The sequence below is a fragment of the Sinocyclocheilus anshuiensis genome, unplaced genomic scaffold, assembly GCF_001515605.1.
Source record: "Sinocyclocheilus anshuiensis isolate Anshui unplaced genomic scaffold, SAMN03320099.WGS_v1.1 scaffold1823, whole genome shotgun sequence".
NCBI lineage: Eukaryota > Metazoa > Chordata > Actinopteri > Cypriniformes > Cyprinidae > Sinocyclocheilus > Sinocyclocheilus anshuiensis.
In genome coordinates, this window is record NW_015549711.1 from 833647 (window position 1) to 852283 (window position 18637).

Here is an 18637-nt window from a genome sequence, read left to right on the forward strand (position 1 = left end):
AGCGCGCATAGGTAGCGCGTCAATTCTCTCTCTCTCTCTCTCTGTGTGTGTGAAACAAAGCGACGGCGAGGCGTGCGCCTTCACACTAGAGTTTACGGTACGTTAAATACGGGTGCGTTGCACATCCATTGTAGTGATGGGAAGTTCGGTTCTTTTCCGCGAACCGGTTATTTCGGACAGTTCGATTCAACAAACCGGTTGAAAAAACCGGTTCACCGTTTCTTTTACGCTCGACGTAATGACGTCATTGGCGATGACGTAATGAAGGGACTTCTTTCAAGCAGTGTCGCGTTTCGAATGTTGTTTAATTAAGCGACATACACCGGTATTGCGGTATTTAAAAAATTCATATCATAACACAAATAAACATATATTCGAATGTTGTTTAATTAAGCGACATACACCGGTATTGCGGTATTTAAAAAATTAATATCATAACAAAAATAAACACCGGTATTCGGTATGAACCGGTATACCGCCCAGCACTAGCTGAGAGTCATGATTGCTTCACAACTGTTGTGTGATGCAACATTTCTCAGCCTGTCTAATGTTAGTACTTGAATTCAGAAACCAGAATAGGTCCCTCATTGCGACAGTCATCGCTGGAATCAGATTGGCTCAGCTGTATTTTGAGCTGGTGGCAGGGGATACTTTGTTTATGCTGATTTTGTTTTGAACCTACTTCACCATCAATGTGAACCAGATTCCTCGCTGTTGGTTATTGAAAATGGCAGTTGATTTCGCAACTTGTTTCGATTTTAGTAATACTGATGCCACTTTTTTATTATATCAGTTTAACCTATGATAACCCTATGTAATGTGCTGTATGATTAGTTCAAGACAATAATGTAGTGTCATTGATATATTAACATAACAGGACAAACACCATTCCTACAAGTCAATATGCACACAAAACTCTTTACAGTCCAAGCATCTTTGTTGTTGGTCTTGCTGTGTATAAAGAGAGAATTATGCTCCCATGAGCCAAACTACTTTAGACCACATGATTTACAATATGCTACTTGTTAACTCTGCCATATTGTGTGCTTATCATCACTAATGTAACTACTGTAGCAGTGTTGTCATTAATGAAAACTAAAAGTATTAAAAACATTGACATTTTGTTAATTGAAATGAAGCTTGGATAAAGTAAAAAAAAATAATATTAGACGAAAAACTTCAACCAAAAAAACTTCAAACAAAAACTAGAAATGAAACTGAATTAATTGAAATACGTTGAAGTAAATAGAAATAATAATAATAATAATAAATACTGTAGTAGTGTATAAATAATACTAACATAACGCTGTATGGAATAATAAAATAAAACTTGAGGTATTATTTTATTTTAATAAGCCATTTGACTTGTAATTGTCCTAAGATACAAAGTTTGAATTTATATTCAAAACTGAAATACGAGCATGTTGATGTATTTTAATGTATTGCTGTTGCATATCGTTTTAGTGAAAAATTATGAAAACTTAAAATATGACAAATAAAGGTAATTCAAAATAATAATAGTATATAAATAATACTAAATTGACACTGTATGGAGTTTTACATCTTTAGGTATTTAAAATGTTATAATAACATTGTCAAATGACTTATGTAAATGTGATAAGATATGAAGTTTAAATTGATCTTCCAAACTGAAATATATTCCTGTTGGTGTATTTAATGTATTACTGTTGTTTTTCTTAATTTTAGTGACTACCTGTTCAAACTGCTCCTCATCGGTGACTCTGGAGTCGGGAAGTCGTGTCTGCTGTTGAGATTTGCTGTGAGTACAGGCACAGATGGGTTGTTTTGTCAGCTTTTGCTCATAAACATGAATTAAAAATCTACTGAAAACATGCAGTCTGCAGATGATATCGAATTGACTGAATGTATTTTATAGTAGATATATCCACAAATGTAAATATGTTTTCATTCTCTTTTCTGTTTGTCTTTGCTCCTGCAGGATGACACATACACTGAGAGCTACATCAGCACCATAGGCGTGGACTTCAAGATCCGCACCATTGAACTTGATGGTAAAACCATTAAGCTACAGATTGTAAGTCTATACATTCTCCCTCATAACACTCATTTTTCACACATTCTATGATAGCATGACAGTCTCTAGTATGCACACCAGTACATGATGATGATCTGCTTTCTTGGGACAGTAGATGAATCTAGTAACTCATTACATTGTACATGTGAAAATGGGGCTAAAGCTTTATTAGAAACATGCATAGTTTGATATTACTTTCTTTCTTTTTCTTTCTCATAGTGGGACACTGCAGGGCAAGAAAGATTTCGAACCATCACCTCCAGTTACTACCGAGGGGCTCACGGTATCATTGTGGTTTATGATGTCACGGATCAGGTGAGAGGTCACGAGAAATTCTCCACCTTCGTTTAACGAGGCACAATTTGCAGCTGAATTAATAATGAATCGTTGTCAGTAAGTCTCACAGACGTTTACCACATTTTTCTGTAGTTCTGATGCTGTGTAGACTGTGCTGATGACCTGCTTGTCAAATTTGTGTTATTTTAAAAACGCCAGTGTTATTTTAGTATTGTTATTAAAATGCATCGTAATATTAGCATTTATTTTTTTATATTTTCAGCTTGCATTTTAATCTTAGTTTGTTTTTTTTCTTAGGTCCTTTTGTCTTTTTTTTTTTTTTGTATTTCTATTTAGCTTTATTTTTTTATTTCAATTTTAGTTTCAGTAATTTTAGTACTTATTAAATTGAAGTTCAAGTTAATTGCCAAGGCAACATTTCTAATTTTCATTTACGTGTTCCCATTAATATGTTTTATTTCAGCTTTTACTGAAAATGATTTTAATAGTTTTAGTTTATAATAACAATCCTGCATAACACTGCTTCATTTATCACATGAAAGGTTGAAATTAAGAGTTATTTTCTATTCCCTGCTTTCTCTAAAGGAATCATATAACAATGTGAAACAGTGGCTCCAGGAAATAGACCGCTACGCAAGCGAGAACGTTAACAAGTTGCTGGTGGGGAACAAATGTGACCTTACCACCAAGAAAGTAGTGGACTACACAACAGCCAAGGTATTGATGTGTCAAAATAGACACATCTAATCTGTATTAGTTTCTGATTTGAAATCTCTGTTCCCTTTTTGATCAAAACTAGTGGACTTTTCAAGCCCAATTGCTTCCCATTTTTGTGACATTGGTAGCATAATAATGCACTTACCCCTACTAATACTGCTGCACATGCTAAGGGTTAGAGATTTGAATAAACCTTAACTTAATGTTTAACCAGCCTTGCACCATTTGTTTTCTGGACCTGAATGATACATCAAAATGTGCAGCTTGTTCTAAGCGCTTTGATTTAGACTTGCATTGCAAGAGACCAGGGGGCTGTTTCATAAAACTAGTTTACCAAATAAGCCAGGCTTATTTCAGTTATTCTGACTTATTGTCACTTGATTTGGTTTCGGAAAGCAAAATTACCATAGCTCAAGCTCAGTCACTGTGGCAACTTATGCTGGGAAACTAACCTGGTCCGGAGCAGGTTAACTGTCAGGCTAAGCTGAGTTCCTCTAAAACTGACCAATAGGAATGCATTGATATCACCACTGCAGTGACTTTCTCACATACAATAAGTTGACTTTATTATTAGTCCAAAAATAAAAGTATACAGAAAATGCAACTTAAATAATCAAATATATAAAAATATAGGCTACAACCAACTGTATTTAATGTATTGTGCCCAAAATGTAATGACCTTTTTTCAAGATATATAAAAACATTTTAACATGGTTGCTACTATGATATAAATTACTTGCATCTCAGAAGTGAGCAGACGTAACACAATAAATGCTGTCAATGCTTTCGGAGGTGGATGCTGCTGTTTGGGAACGCAGTCGTGTAAGACAATTATACAGAAATATTTTGACGACAGACTTTGCTCAGGCATTTCAGAATGACCAAAACAACATATAGATGTTGTGAACGAGATCAGTCCGTTGCTAGTCAAGTTATCCCATCTCCTAGCGCAAAGTCACATGACTTTTTTTTTTCGATGTGCATGGAGGAATTTATTCAGTAAATGTGTTTCCATTGTAGTTTATGCGCAATTTTTCTTATCGGATAAAAAGTTTATCCTACTCAAATGTGCGCATAAGTTTATGCGCATCTTGGCGTGTCCATCCAGCGTTTTTTTTTATGCAATATTCCAAAATGCGCATAAAAATAGGTGGATGGAAACGCAGCTAATGAATAAAAAATGAAAATAAATAATAGAAATCAGACTACATTTTAACTGATAAGAAGAATACACATTTAACTCATTTGAGCTAGTAATTAGGGCTGTATTAGCCAGCTTAAATTTGATTTACAGTTACTGCTATCATTAAAATACACTTGTATGTAGGATTAGAATTCTACATGTCACATTTAATGTCCAACAACATATTTTAGCAGAATGTATATTTTACTCAGAATTATTGCGCTATTATATTTAGCACGCATACGCGCAGCAGCGCTCGTTCACTCGCGAAGCATCGCCCACTCCTGACAGTAAAATGGATATATTTGCATGACTTTCTAACATTTACATGTGAAAAATATACCTGTGACTAGGGCTGGACGAAACCAGTCAAAAGTTTTTGAACCGTAAGATTTTTATTGTTTTTAAAGAAGTCTCTTCTGCTCACCAAGCCTGCATTTATTTGATCCAAAATACAGCAAAAACAGTAACATTTTGAAATAATTTTACTATTTAAAATATTTCTTTTTTATTTGGAAATATTTTAAAATGCAATTTATTCCCGTGATTTCAAAGCTATATTTTTAGCATCATTACTCCAGTCACATGAGCCTTCAGAAATCATTCTATGTCCACACGAAAACGCAAGGTCGGCGCTTTCAGATTTCTCCACTCTGGGACCCGGTTTCAAAAAATATCGGTTTCACTCTCCCAAAACGCCAGATCCGTGTGGACGAAACGCCTATACGATACAAAATGTATGCGTATACAGCTATACGCGTCTCCGTGTGGACGGGGCCTTAGACATAAGTTTGGGCAAAATTAAAAAAAAAAAACATTTTGAAGTGCCTCACTCTGATTTCTTTTTACCTTAAAGGAATTTGCTGACTCTTTAGCAATCCCCTTCCTTGAGACGAGCGCTAAGAATGCCACGAATGTGGAGCAGGCCTTCATGACTATGGCTGCTGAGATCAAGAAGCGCATGGGCCCTGGAGCGACAACCGGAGGAGACAAGCCCAACCTGAAGATCGAGAGCACTCCTGTGCGGCAGTCTGGCGGCGGCTGCTGTTGAAGAGCCTGAGCGTGCACACACACGTACACACACAACCATCCCTTTCCCTCTCAAATGCATTTTCTCACACACACCAAAAAAAAAAGCATCATTCTCACGGGAGGAACCACTGCATTAAGAGCCAACGTTTAACAGCCTTACGGCTTCATTTATGACACCATAGTCTTCTTGTTTTTATTTACCTTAGCCTTTCCTTTTGTGTATGACACCTCACCCCTTTTTCCTCCCTGTGCACATTAATAACCCCACCCACATCCATAACCCCGCCCTCTGTACTTAAAGTCTAGGATGGAGCTTTAGTACAGTCATATGTCCATGTATAGAAACAAACGAGAGCAGATGTAGGGGCGATTCTCAAATCCTCCTTTTAAACAACTAGCGAGGTTGCGTTAAGAACGTTAACCCGTCTCTCTAGTATTTCTAATTCTCTCACACGCCGTCACTTGAATGAGGTTTTGTGGGCGAAAGCATGGCTTCTGGGGCTGTATCGACAGGAAGTCAACTGCATACAAAGTCGGCAATATTCTATACTTGTTCTCATCTTACTGGTATATTATTGTTATTATGGTGATTTTTAAGACTGATTTGTTTTTGTTTTTTTCTGTAGGTTTTTGTTTTTCTAATGAAGGCTTGTACAAAGGCTTACTGCTGTCATTGATATAGTCTGGTCAGGGAAGGGGCGGATATGGATGTTTTTTGTTCATAATCTGGATTTTGGGGGTCTAGGCTTTAGGCTGGTCGATGAAAGCTACTGTTCCCTCTATTACCTCAATGACCTCTGCTACCTTTGAGTGTTCGGCCATCACAGGGTCAAAATGAATGCACGAACACCATCTTGACACGTCGAGGTTGTATCATGCTGCGGTCAGCAGTTTTGTGGCTTTGGTTTGAAACCTCCGATCTATAATTTGGTGTCGTTTTACCATCTTATTGAGCCAGACTTCCAATCTGTAGTCATCGCTGCTGCCAAAAACGGTCCATCATGCATTGTGTGTGCGCTTTGTATTTATTTACATACGGTAAATATATTTACATGTTTGTGAAGGGCCTTAATTTCGCCACAGGTGAAATCAGCGTGGTAGTTCCATGGATCCGGTTTAGTGTGCTGTGTGTTTGTATGGGAATATTGTGTATTACATCTAGGAATATTGGGATTGACTGGTCCAGCGCAGGAGACCGGATATGACCTCCCATGTTCTTTAATGAGAAATATTCATACACTTTCAAATCTACCTACAGATGGATCTTTAAAGGTCTAGAAGCTCATTTAGATGTTGCCTTCAGTGATCAAAGAGGTTTATATGGATCCTGCACTCTTCTCCACATGGTTGCAACTCGATCTTACCAGCATTTTCAAACAAAAAAAAAAAAACTGCAAATGATTGGTCTGATGAGTGTTTTTGACCTGTCTGTTTTATTATGTACAACGTGGATCTAGAAAACGTAGAGTTTGTGAACTTCATTAGTATTAGTGCATCACTTGATCTGAACTAGTCTCACCATCGTGATATTAGATCACTTTCGCTCACTGAGCCAGTGTAATCTAGTTTTTACACCACTAACATCTGCTAATGCTAACGTAACCGCACATACTTGTCACTAATATTGCGTGCTGGATTTGCTTGTACTGTTTTCTAAGTGAACTGGTAGCGTTGGGATGGAGGGAGCAGTAGCAGGGATATGGGTGTGTGTGCAATGACTGGGAAGGAGGGACGGGCAAGGGGCAACTGCGTTTGGGAACATTCCTTTGATTTTAAAACCGGTCCGTCGTGGATCCCGCTGTGGATCCCGTCTGTGTGAAAATCAAGTCTCATTTAAACCTGCACTCATTCACACACTAAACGGGTGCTTTTTTTGGGATGCGTTCGGAAGGGTCAGTGTTTTCTCAGAACGTCTGTTGATCTATGAATTTTGTGGTAATGTGTGGGGTTATCGGAAAGATGAAGGGTGGGGGGTGGTTACTTAGGAATGTAATGGAGCATTCTTATGCTTTTCGTCTTTTTACTTTTTACCCATGTCATTTGCACATCTCATTTTTTGAATTAAGACAAGGCGATGGTAAAATGGCAAGCACCTCTTTAGTAGTTTCCCTGTCTAATATACACACTCTTTCTCTATCCCTCTTTGCTTGCTCACCCCGGTGCCGTTTCATAGCTGGGTTTGATTTTGTTTTCTCTTCTCTGTACATATTATAAATATATATAATAAAATGATCAACATGAGACTTAAAGATGACTTCCTGCTTGCTTTTCTGTTGTGTCGAGTGAAATATTGTGTGGGTGGTGAGGTAAGTATCACTTCCTGTGTTAGCTGGAAAATTGATGACTTATTGTGAAAGTTGAATCGCAATTACAAAATATTTGTCACTTTTAAAAATAAAAATCATTTTGTCTGGACTGGATGATTCTCATTACTCTGTTACAGTAGAATGAATGAGAATCATTATTTAGAATAATGATAATTACACAGTAAAACATCTGTACCCATTATAGTAATGAGTAAACTAGACTATTGTTATTTTAATATTGTTTATATTGAATAACCATTTTTAAATTTGGGGGGGAAAAACATGGAAAAAAGTTAAAATGTATATTAAAAATATTTTTCAGCAATCTTCAGATCTTTTTTAATTCTAATTTTCTACATGTATTTCTAGTTAGCTTTATAATTTTTGATTTTCATTTAAGTGTAGGTTTTCATCTAATATTTATATTTTATTACAGAATATTTTTAATTAACAAGAATTAAAGGTGGAATATCTGTTCCACCTTTATTTGACCCTCTAACTCTAGCACTTTCTATTCTATTTTGATTCTACTTTATATTTATCTTTTTTGTTTTATTTTTTATTTAAAAAAAACAACAACAAAAAACTAACAAACACTAGCTTTCTATTTTTTCTATTCTATCTACTTGTTTTTCTTTGTGTGTGTGTGTGTGTATAATATATGTATGTATGTGTGTGTGTGTGTATATATATATATATGTGTGTATGTATGTATATGTGTATATATGTGTATGTATGTATATTTGTGTATATATATGTGTATGTATATATATATGTGTGTGTGTATGTGTATATGTATATATATGTGTATATGTATATGTGTGTATGTATATGTATTATATATGTATGTATATATGTGTGTGTGTGTGTGTGTGTATATATATATATATATATATACACCTTGCTACGTGTACTGCGTTAGGCTAATCGAGACTTGTCATTTGCACTTATATATTGTTGCTCTTTTGTTAGTTTTGACTGCTTTTATTGTCCTCATTTGTAAGTCGCTTTGGATAAAAGCGTCTGCTAAATGACTAAAATAAATAAAAACAGTGTTTCATACAGACCTATGATCTCCATGTTTTTACATTTACTTTAGATATAAGCAAGCCATAAAGTAGGTCTTTAAGCTACCATGTACCATGTGATAGCAGAGTGAAGGTCACATGAATCCTCCTCTTCCCTGTGTGCCGATTCGTCTCCACCTAGTGCCCTGTTAGCATCCCAACAAACGATAATGCATATTATAGCATATTTTACATTAAGGATATGGTGGGGTAATACATTGATATCCATTTTGAATGAAAATCAGCGACTGTCCAGTAGTAGACTGAGGTATGCAAGACATTATGCCTTTATCTGTTTATTTTACTGTATTTCTCCTATCAGATGACTGACTATAAACACCATAAATAGAAACCATTTGACCTGTTGATTTACTATATCTCGTGTGCTTGTTTTTGTCTCTGAACAGACACATTTGGAGGCTCCTACATGTGTAGAAGGGCTGAGCCAATGACCTTGAGTTATTTATAGCCAGTCAGAGTAACTGCAGTCAGTATGCAGGATCGTCCCACTCTGCTCAGACTCCCCTGAGATAGAGAGAGAGAGAGAGAGAGAAGAGGAGATAAGAGCGCATGCAGCATCTCTCTCTAATTTCTCTCTGTGCCAGCTCATCAAAATCACTAAACTGAGACCCTGAAAATGTAAAGAGATCTGAGCATTCCGGTGTAGCTCATGCAGCATCACACACACACGTGGATGCTAAATTTAAACTTGTTTTTCTGACAGAGCTGGTTGATAGTTTTGTCTTCGTCTTTTTGCTTTTCATTATTTTCTCTAGCACAATTTTGCATTGCTGATTAGGTGACTCTCACTGTCAAATACACGTCTTGGTCAAATTTCACACCACAATCGAAAGAAAGAAACAAGGATATGCCTATTTTTTAGGATTATTTGACAAGAAAATTCCCCCATTCTCATGAACATTTTTTTTTTTGCCTTTTTCCCCCGTTTGAAATAAAACAATTGTAGGCCTATTGCAATCAGGACAATTACATTCACACCAAGAATAACTATAATGTTAACGATACAGATATAGTTTTAAAAATCTTTCTACATTTAGAATAATGGCAGAATCAAATGTCTGGACTAAATTAAAGAGAAAATGTGCTTTCCCTATTTTTTATTTTTTTTGCCAAACGCCACAATGCAAAAAGTCTTATTTTTTTCTGTGATTTAGTGGTGAAATGTGACTCAAATACATTTTGCTCCATTGCTGAAAGCTGACTGCAGTTGCTTTGTCAACATTACACATGTAAATGAAGGCCTTGCATGAAGCTCTTACAAATGCAAATGTATGCAATTTCCACTCACTTCTTTTTACACACAGCGCTCATGTTTTTCAACTTTTATTTCATCACTTTTATTTACACATTCTGCATCACATAAAATGTATTCCCTTTTTATGTCATACTTGCCTTATTCACAAGCTCTTAATTTTGTGTCCTTTTTAATTTTGCATCCTCCACAGTATCTCCGTTTCTGTTATTCAGTCTCAACATCTCACTTTCCACACGGCAGCTGTTCCTCTCAGTCGACGGGCCCTTGGAAGATGAGTTTGATGTGGCCTTGTTCCCCAGTCAGCCACGTTCCACAGAAAGGACAAGCAGCGTGGAAGGCATGCGTTCCGTGCGGCAGTGGGATCTGACTCCAGCCTTGCACTGTCTTTTCTGAGCACACGTGACCACAGGGGCAGAACGCATGTGTGGGGGGCCCCGCGTCCAGATACAGGCCCCCTTCACACCCAAGCCAGAGGGGCACGTAGGGGCCCACCCCTCTGCACATGGGACACTCTCGCTCTCCTGTGGTAGCCGGAGATGTGCCTCCGCCCCCGCTTAACGCCACCGCAGACGATCCCGCTTTCTCTTTACGAAACCCCCAGTTGTGGTAGCCGTGCACATGGCCGCAGTTCATATAGACCCAGGGCTGCTTCTTGTCGATGGTGGCGCGCTGTGCCAGGCTGGGGAAGGCGAGCGTGTTGAAACCCACGGGACACTGGGGACGGGCAGCGTTTAGTTCCTGGCGTAGAGACTCGAGCTGTTTGAGAGTCGGGGTGTGACGAAGACCGCTAGGCGTCCGCCAAAGCAGAGTGGCCCCGCAGAGATCGATGAGAGAGCCATCCTGCAGCATGTTTGACTCGTTCTCTACCTGTCGGGTAAAAACACACACATGAAATCACTCAGGACATTCTGCAATATGTCTTCTATTGGGTTCCACAGAAAAAAGAAAGTCATACAGGTTTGGATTGACATGAGGGTGAATAAATAATGACAGAAATTACATTTGTGGGTGAATTGACCTTTTAAGCCTGAAACTTGCCATAATATCCAACTCATTTCACAATTTGTGCTATTTAGCAGATGATAAAGCCACACTCAGCTAGTCAAATAAACTCATCTTACATTTAATAGATCTTAATTGAAAATGTTGAAAATGCAGTCCAATTAAAATGTTTATGAAAGAAAGTAGAACTATAAGTTGACTGACTTAACTAGTTAAGCAAATTTTGTCAAGTCTTTTTTAGCCCATTTTTTTATACCTTGTTTAAAAGTAAAAAAAAAAAAAAAAAGTTTTAAAAGCCTTGATTTTTTTTTAAAGTTTATAGGCCTTGCAAACAGAAAGATAGTTAAATCTTTCAAATGGCACTTAAACAATTTTGTATTTGGTTTATATACACTACTGTTCAAAAGTTTGGGGTCAGTAAGATTTTTTACGCTCTTATGCTCACCAAGGCTACATTTATGTGATTAAAAATACAGCAAAAACAGTAATATTTTGAAATATTACAATGAAAACAGTTTTCCATTTTAAATATATTTTAATATATTTATGTGATGGCAAAGCATCATTACTCGTCTTCAGTGTCACATGATCCTTCAGAAATCATTCTGATATGCTGATTTGGTGCTCAAGAAACATTACTTATTATCAGTGTTGAAAACAGTTGTGCTGCTTAATATTTTTGTGGATTTTTCAAGATTATTTAATAAATAGAAAGTAAAAAAAAACAGCATTTATTTGAAACAGAAATGTTTTATAATATTATAAACATCTTTATTGCCACTGTTGATCAATTTTATGCTTCCTTGCTAAATAAAAGCAGTAATTAAAAAAAAAAAAAAACTTCTGACCCACAAATTTTGAACAGTAGTGCATTTTATCATACTTAATAAATTCACTTTTGTCAACCATGCTGGTAGAACACTATCAGTGTTGAACTTCTGTGAAATATAATTCACTAAATTCAATTTCCTGTGCGATGTGGCCAGTGAAGAAATGAGCAATTTTATCTTTCGACCGCAGATGTCCATAGAGAAGCCAGAAGTCTGCAGTGTACCTCTGAAACATTTTTACTAGCGGTTCATTACCGAGATTAAAGCAAATTCTCACCAGTTTTCCTCTCTGCTGGGCGGACCGTGTCTCTCGGAGGGCAAAAACATTCCCACATACTGAGGTCTCCCTCCACACCCCTGGAGCGGGTTCAGATACAAACTCCCCTGCTGGGTGCATCACCAGCACCCCATTGGTTGTTAGTCCATCCATCAAACCATCTGAGGTCCTCCATTTAGCAGCTCGCTCCTGGAAATCAAGCACATCAAGAGGATTTTACTAATCTCTACAGTATCGAGATGAACTCACAGCGAAATCGAAACGTGTCGTGGCTTACTGTCAGAATAATATCAGTTCTCTTTTAATGTACACGTATGTAGTGTGTTATATAATAAATCACTGACTAACTGAGCTTAGAGGATTATAATGCACAGACAGACACTGTAGGCTTTCCGTTTATAGCTACTAGCTCTTACACAACACACCTACTTCTTGGAGCTGCATTATACAGTGAGAGTCTGAAATATTTATACCTGACTAGAATACAGTATCCATTCTTTCTCTCTCGTTCTCTTTCCTCCTCCACAGAACAGTGGTGGGCAGAGAGCCTGTCAAGGACATTTGTATGAGGCCATAGCTGTGTGTTGATATGTCATGCATCACTGCCGGCTACTGAACCATTACTGTCCTCCAGGTGTCCGTGTTTTTTTGAGAAGCGTAGATCTCTTCAAGGTCAAAGCTACTATCAAGCTACTATCAAGGTCAAAGCAAATATTAAAGTCACTATTTGAAAAGGCTTGGAATAAAAGAGTACAAATAGTAGTGTTCCATTCAAAGTCTACTTCCATTGCTTAGTGTATGAAAAATGATGTATAAAGGGCAGAAATCCATATCTCCTCAACAATTAAAGGGATAGTTCACCGAAAATTTTTAATTCTGTCACATTTACTCACCCTCATGTCATATTTGCCCATACAGTGAAAGTCAGTGGACTCAAAAATACATTAGACTATTATTGTTCTGCAATAAAAAAAAGTTCTGCAAAGAGAAAGACGGATTTCATACAGATTTGGAACAACATTAAGGTAAGTTAATAATTATAGAATTTTAATTTTTGAGTGCACTATCACTTTAAGTCAAATGCACATGATTTGAAAGAGTTGATCATTTAATCAAGCGCATTAAATTTGAGTAGCGATGTAAAATGAAGGGAAATTAGTCATTTTGATCTTAAAGTGTTAGTTCACCCAAAAATTAAAATTCTGTCATTAATTACTCACCCTCGTATTGTTCGAAACCCGTAAGACCTTCGTTCATCTTCGGAACACAATTTAAGATATTTTTGATGAAATGTGAGGGCTCTCTGACCCTCCCATAGACAGCAACGTAACTACCACGTTCAAGGTCCAGAAAAGTACCAAGATGATCGACAAAGTAGTCCGTGTGACATCAGTGGTTCAACTGTAAAGTTACGAAGCTGCGAGAGTATTTATTTGCGCAAAGAAAATTACATCATCACGCCGGATCTGGGTCAGCGCCGGCGCTGCCACACGCTCGCGTCATGGTACTGTCGTGAACGCGCATCCACAAGTGGCGCAGTAGAGACGAAAATGTGGAATAAAGTCGTTATTTTTGTTTTCTTTGTTCAAAAAAGTATTGACCCGTTGACCCCAGACTTTAGAACAATTAATGACAGAATTTTAATTTTTGGGTGAACTAACCCTTTAAACATCTTAGTCGGTGACAGCAGGAAGATTAAAGCTCTGTATTGTGCCTGCTGTTTGTTATGAATGATATGCATCTCTAGATTCAGCATGTTTTTTGTATCATATTTTATGTTCTCGTTTCATTGAATGATGGATGGTCTTATCTGCATTCACCTTTTGCTTCTGAATGAACAAGCAGAACCTTTGTCCTCCTGAAAATGTTTTGCATAGCTCATGTCAGAGTGAGCTACACTGAGTATGTTTACGCTGATGTTAATATCAGTCTGTGATGTAAAATGTATCTATTAATGTTGTAAATATAGATCTACTGTATGTAATTAGTGGTGTTTGCTAAGGCGACAAAGCTGTATAAACAAAGCCTTTACACTAAGTAACTCATCAAACGTAAAAGTTTTTTTTTTTTCAAAGAAGTCTCTTACGCTCACCAAGGCTGTATATATTTGATCAAAAATACAGTAAAATAATAACAATATTGTAAATATTATTACAATTAACAGTAATATTCTGAAATATTATTACAATTTAACATAAGTGTTTTCTATTCAAATATATTTTAAAATGTAATTTACTGCTGTGATGAATTTTCAGCATCATTACTCCAGTCTTCAGTGTCACATGATCCTTCAGAAATCATTATATCAATATGCTGATTTGGTGCTTAATTATTATTGGTGCTCAATTATTAGTAATGGTTCTTCTTATTATTAATTTTATTGAATTCTATCTAATATATTAACATTTTTTATATTGGTATTTATATTGGTTTTACAGCATCTGTAACTTCTTCACAGGAAAGAACCACTCACGTTTTTCAAAAAATGTAAAAATCTAGTTAGATTTTTTTTTATGATTAAATCCACCTACTCAGAATGGAGCAGCTGCATACAAGTTACTGCACATGTTAGGGAGTAAAGCCTTGGTGCTTGTTGGGCAATGCAAGTTCAAATCTGGCTCATGGCATTCCCCAAACTTGTTCATCTTTCCATAATTCACAACAAACGATATCCAATAAACAAACCACTAGGCTGAAATTTTACTTGACATTCTTTTTGCCTGTTAAGGCAACACAAACAAACTTTAACAGGCAAAACAGCAGGAAAATACTGTAATGTGTCCTCTTCTACTGTGTTGCTTTTTTGATGTCAGTGTAAATAATCCTGTGTTGTCTTCTTCTGTACTTTGGCAAAGATTCTGCATTAGTAAACGCAGCTGTGACTCAATAGCCTGTTATGACTCACCCCGAGGAAGATGTTTTTGGAAGAGTCAAAGCCCGCTGCATATATTCGTGCTGTGTAGGGAGCACTACGCTCACACATGATGCGGCAAGCATAGCGGGAGATGGTGCTCTGGGCCGACTGTCCTCCCTCTCCATTTGTGCCCCCCTGCCCTTGTCCTCCACCGCCACCGCCGCCGCCGCCGCTCGCTGTGTCTGTCACCACAAAGTCTATCATGCTCTCTGTGGAACGGCCGATCTAAAGACACATTAACAACCAGAGTAAGTGAGATATTCAAGCATAAGTTCACTCAAAAGGGATCATTTTTATTAATTACTCCTCCTCATGTTGCTTAAAACCCATATGACTTTCATTTTTCCATGAAAGACAAACAAAATGTTTAATAATGTACTGGTTGCTCACTCCCCATTCACTGTAATTCCACGGATGCACAGTATATACACTACTGTTCAAAAGTTTGGCGTCAGTAGGTTTTTTTGTTTTGAAAGATATTAAAATGTTTATTCCGAAATGATACATTAAATTGATCAAAAGTGACATTTATAATGTTACAAAAGATTTCGGTTTCAAATAAATGCTGTTCTTTTCAACTTTCTATTCACCAAAGAATACTAAAAAGCAGTTTTCAAGATTTTCAACAGCATTGTAAATGACATTGTAAAATATTTAAATATGTCATATTTTACAATATTACTGTTTTTACTGTATTTTTGATCAAATAAATGCAGACTTGGTGAGTATAAGAGACTTATACTGACCCTAAACTTTTGAATGGTAGTGTTTATACCATATTGACTATAATCTGATTTTTGTTTTTTTAGTATTTATTGGTATCAATCAATATTTTATGTAATTGTGCATGCTCATTTCAACCTATTTTTACACTTTGATTACTGATGCTTTAGCCACTTAAATGTAATATTTATTATTGCTAATAATTCAGCAACACAGTTAAACATAATATTCAGCAAATCTTGCATGCTCTATAATGTTTCGATGCCTAAATAAATATTGATAGTTTTGGGGAGGTTTGTTTATTTATTTATTTAAAGACAAAATAATGTATAATTCTAACATCAACCACTTATTGTATTAGCCATAAATTACCAGCTTATTGTTAGCAGCCAGATTTTTAATACTGATGCATCACTAACCAGTGCATTATTGAAAATGCTTTCTTTTGTGTCTCAAGGAAGGAAGAAAGAAAGTTATTTAGGTTTAGAATGGCATGAGGGTGAATAAATGACAAAATTTTCATTTGTGGGTGAAATGACCATATATTTTACATAATTGAGGCCAAAAAATATAGGTAAAGACATTAACCACTAAGACAGGATACTAAATAAATTTAAATTAATTTGCATGTTTAATGAACTCAATAAGAAGATTTAAACAGGCAGTTAAATGAATGAATCCTCTCTTCTTCTCATATGATACTTTGCTCACCTGAAACATGTCAGTGTTGGGGTCATGTGTATATTCCACTATAACAGAATGACTCCGGGACAGTGTGTAGGATATGCTGTGCTGGCTTTTGTTGCTTAGGGCCTGCAAACACACACACACACACATACAACTCTTTGACTAATAGTCTTTGTTGCATCATTCATCCCTTAACAAGTCAGAGGAACATAAGGTACTTTCAGGTTCCCTAACCTTATGCAATAGATTGGCAAAACACTCAGTCGGTTGCAATGTTATGCAATGACTCTTACAGAATTTAGTGGGTGGGTCAAGAGGACACTTATGTTGGAAGAGATTTCACATCTTTTTGGAAGCCATGAACAAAAACAGTTTTAGATAACGTATCTGGTCCTATCAAGCATTAGCATTAAGGCATTACCATTTATATTTTCAACTTTAAGCAAATGCTGTCACCTTAGACACCAGAGGCGTGGAGATGTTGTGGATGACATCAGGTCTGACACCGTTGGCTTTGGGCCGTTTGTAAAGGGCCAGCCGACTCCTCCTGCGGCCCTTGTCCCCGCTAGCCAGCGAACCATTATGCCTGCGTGTAACAAAACCACAACAGTCCAATCTGAGCTTAGCAAATGCTTTGAACAATAAAGAATGAATTAATCAAAAAACACATTCGGGGCTTAATTTAGAAGCAGCACCTCACCCACTGACTGATTTTGATAGAGCTGACAGATCAAGGACAGACTGTTGTCTTGGGGATGACAAAAACTAGGCAATACCTGTTTTCACTTAAGAGCATTGGCATGTACTTGAAAATAATTAAATGGCATTAATCTATCTCTCTGTCGATACTATGACAGGAGTCATGAGCCGTCCACAAAATGGCTAATGCAGGCCTCTCAGAGCCTGTCAATGAGGAGGCGAAGCCATCTTATAATTCATCTCGACAACGATCAATAGTCCAGACACTTAAATGAGCTCTCTCCATCTCCTTTCATCTCACTGTGAGGCAGTCTTCATTTTTACCGTTTCTTTTATTTCAGTTGTAGCATGTAGTGAGGAAAACGTCCTTTAAATTAGCTCATTTTTGTCTATTTTACTCTGACTGAAATAGAATATTTTGGGCCACATTTACTAACAGCTTGTGTCAACGTAAACCCTTTTTTGGCATTAAAGAACTACCGTCAGGATTTACTAAAGACATGCAGTGAAAAATAGTGATGAAAAGGCGTGGACTGTTATTTCTGCGGCTAAACTTATTGCATATGCATTTGCAGGAGTTTCCTTTTCAGAAGCAAACATTTATGGGAGGAGAGTAATTTAAACGAATCTTGCAAAGTGATTTGCTAAGGTTTGCAGTAGTCAGTTTACTGGTGTTAACGTTATTTAACACCCAAAAAAGCGAGTCGTAACCCAAGTCGTGAACCTGTGTTGTTATCATCAGCTCTGTTTGTTTGTGACGTTGCACTATAGATTGCATTGGTCATTATGGAAATTATCTGGCTGCGTCTGGGAACATTAATTTTGCGTACAGTAGATCACCCATTGAATTTTCCACTCCCATTGCCACTTTTGTGGGATTGTAGTCTCACGCTAATTTTCCCTATTCAGTAAATCCGGCCCTTAGTCTCCAAAAATATCATTTTAATTGCTGATAATGTGCAGAATAACACAATAATGTCAATGTGTGACAGACTAATTCACTCAATTGTCTGTGCAAATTTAAGTTGTCATATTATGTTTGTGTTTTTGGTTATACTGTTTTGGATATCATTTTCAGCAGATATTATTCACTGTCCCATGATCGTTCAGAAATCATTCTAATATGCCGAATTGTTGCTCAAGTTAACATTTATTATTATCAATGTTGAAAACAGTTGTGCTGCTTAATATTTCTCTGGAAAATGTGATATGTTTTTAAGGATTCTTTGATATATAGAAAGCTCAAAAGAACAGCATTTACTGTTGCCCTAAAAATACAGTAACCATTTGTGACCCTGGAGCACAAAACCAGTCATAAGTAGCACAGGTATATTTGTAGCAATAGCCAAAAATACATTGTATGGGTCAAAATTATAGATTTTTCTTTTATGCCCAAAATCATTAGGATATTAAGTAAAGATCATGTTCCATCAAGATATTTTGTAAATTTCCTATCGTAAATATATGAAAACTTCATTTTTGATTAGTAATATGCATTGCTAAGAACTTCATTTGGACAACTTTAAAGGTGATTTTCTCAATATTTAGATTTTTTTGCACCCTCAGATTCC

General features: G+C 36.6%; 2 protein-coding genes across 2 annotated transcripts in view; one reads left to right on the forward strand and one right to left on the reverse strand.

The window, feature by feature from the left end:
• The window catches only part of LOC107660730 (ras-related protein Rab-1B-like), a 9133-nt gene extending 2141 nt beyond the window's left edge, over positions 1–6992 (forward strand). Inside the window, exons 2-6 of the mRNA XM_016450130.1 lie at positions 1708–1780; positions 1961–2056; positions 2276–2371; positions 2939–3070; positions 5110–6992. Coding sequence (XP_016305616.1) covers positions 1708–1780; positions 1961–2056; positions 2276–2371; positions 2939–3070; positions 5110–5304 — 592 coding nt within the window. The 3' untranslated portion in view covers positions 5305–6992. The remainder of the gene's footprint in view (positions 1–1707; positions 1781–1960; positions 2057–2275; positions 2372–2938; positions 3071–5109) is intronic.
• A 2976-nt stretch (positions 6993–9968) lies between these two features.
• LOC107660729 (E3 ubiquitin-protein ligase pellino homolog 1-like) overlaps positions 9969–18637 on the reverse strand; it is an 18087-nt gene continuing 9418 nt past the window's right edge. The window contains exons 3-7 of the mRNA XM_016450129.1: positions 16824–16953; positions 16392–16493; positions 14949–15182; positions 12044–12232; positions 9969–10801 (exon numbers count right to left, since the gene is read on the reverse strand). Of these exons, the coding sequence (XP_016305615.1) occupies positions 10184–10801; positions 12044–12232; positions 14949–15182; positions 16392–16493; positions 16824–16953 (1273 nt within the window). The 3' untranslated portion in view covers positions 9969–10183. The remainder of the gene's footprint in view (positions 10802–12043; positions 12233–14948; positions 15183–16391; positions 16494–16823; positions 16954–18637) is intronic.